The 1,036-nt window shown below is 62.4% G+C and overlaps 1 protein-coding gene across 1 annotated transcript in view; it reads left to right on the forward strand.

Moving 5' to 3' along the window:
- Nucleotides 1–1,014, forward strand: part of MNEG_15675 (putative Pre-mRNA-processing-splicing factor 8) — a gene marked incomplete at both ends in the record, with an annotated part of 3,145 nt that extends 2,131 nt beyond the window's left edge. Inside the window, 3 exons of the mRNA XM_014035854.1 lie at nucleotides 199–291; nucleotides 579–664; nucleotides 891–1,014. Of these exons, the coding sequence (XP_013891308.1) occupies nucleotides 199–291; nucleotides 579–664; nucleotides 891–1,014 (303 nt within the window). The remainder of the gene's footprint in view (nucleotides 1–198; nucleotides 292–578; nucleotides 665–890) is intronic.
- Between the last annotated feature and the right edge of the window lie 22 nt (nucleotides 1,015–1,036).

A 1,036-nucleotide genomic window follows, 5' to 3' on the forward strand; every position in this document is an offset into this window, starting at 1 on the left:
CTCTCTCTCTCTCTCTCTCTCTCTCTCTCTCTCTCTCTCTCTCTCTCTCTCTCTCTCTCTCTCTCTCTCTCTCTCCTTCTCTCCCTGTGTCGCTTTCCATCTCTCTCTCTCTCTCTCTCTCTCTCTCTCTCGCGCGCGCTTGCGAACTCACACCCTCACGCACACACACACTCTCCCCCCCCACACACACACCCTCAGGCCAACATCCCCTGGAAGGTGCCGGGCCTGCCCGCGCCGGTGGAGAACATGATCCTGCGCTACGTGAAGCACAAGGCAGACTGGTGGACGCAGGTAGGAGTAGGGGGGGGCTGGGAGGTTGGAGCCATGTGTATGCTGGGGTTTGCGGTGAGGGTGGTTGGAACAGGAGCGCTGCTGCTACTGCTGCGGCAAGCTTGGGGTGGAGGCTGGTGCGCGATTCGTGTGCGACATGTGTGCGCATATGGGAGGATCGACGCGGGTGCGGCACAGACGCGCATCGTTGGTGCTCGGCGACCGGTGCTGCATCCACAGCGAGGCTCCACGCCGACATGTGCACCGACGTGCCCAAACGCTGACGTGTCACCCGGCACCCCTTCCAGGTGGCGCACTACAACCGCGAGCGCATCAGGCGCGGCGCGACGGTGGACAAGACGGTGTGCCGCAAGAACCTGGGGCGCCTCACAAGGTGGGGCCAGTCGGACAGGGGCGGGCATGTCCTTACAGCTTTCTATAGAGCTGGGCCCGATGGCCTGTCGAGTCAGGACATCACCCTTTTGCGATGTTATTGGATTTGCAATCAATTTCCTGTTTTGACACCCCCCCTGGCTCGATGCCACACGTTTGATTGGCAAGCACCTCTTTCGACTCCACACCCTTGCCCCCGCCCCACCCCCTGCTCTCGACACCCCAAGGCTGTACCTGAAGAGCGAGCAGGAGCGGCAGCACAACTACCTCAAGGACGGGCCCTACGTCACGCCCGAGGAGGCGGTGGCCATCTACACCACCACCGTGCACTGGCTCGAGTCGCGCAAGTGAGCGCCATGGCCCTCCCCTCACC

The sequence above is a fragment of the Monoraphidium neglectum genome (assembly GCF_000611645.1).
Source record: "Monoraphidium neglectum strain SAG 48.87 unplaced genomic scaffold scaffold05554, whole genome shotgun sequence".
NCBI lineage: Eukaryota > Viridiplantae > Chlorophyta > Chlorophyceae > Sphaeropleales > Selenastraceae > Monoraphidium > Monoraphidium neglectum.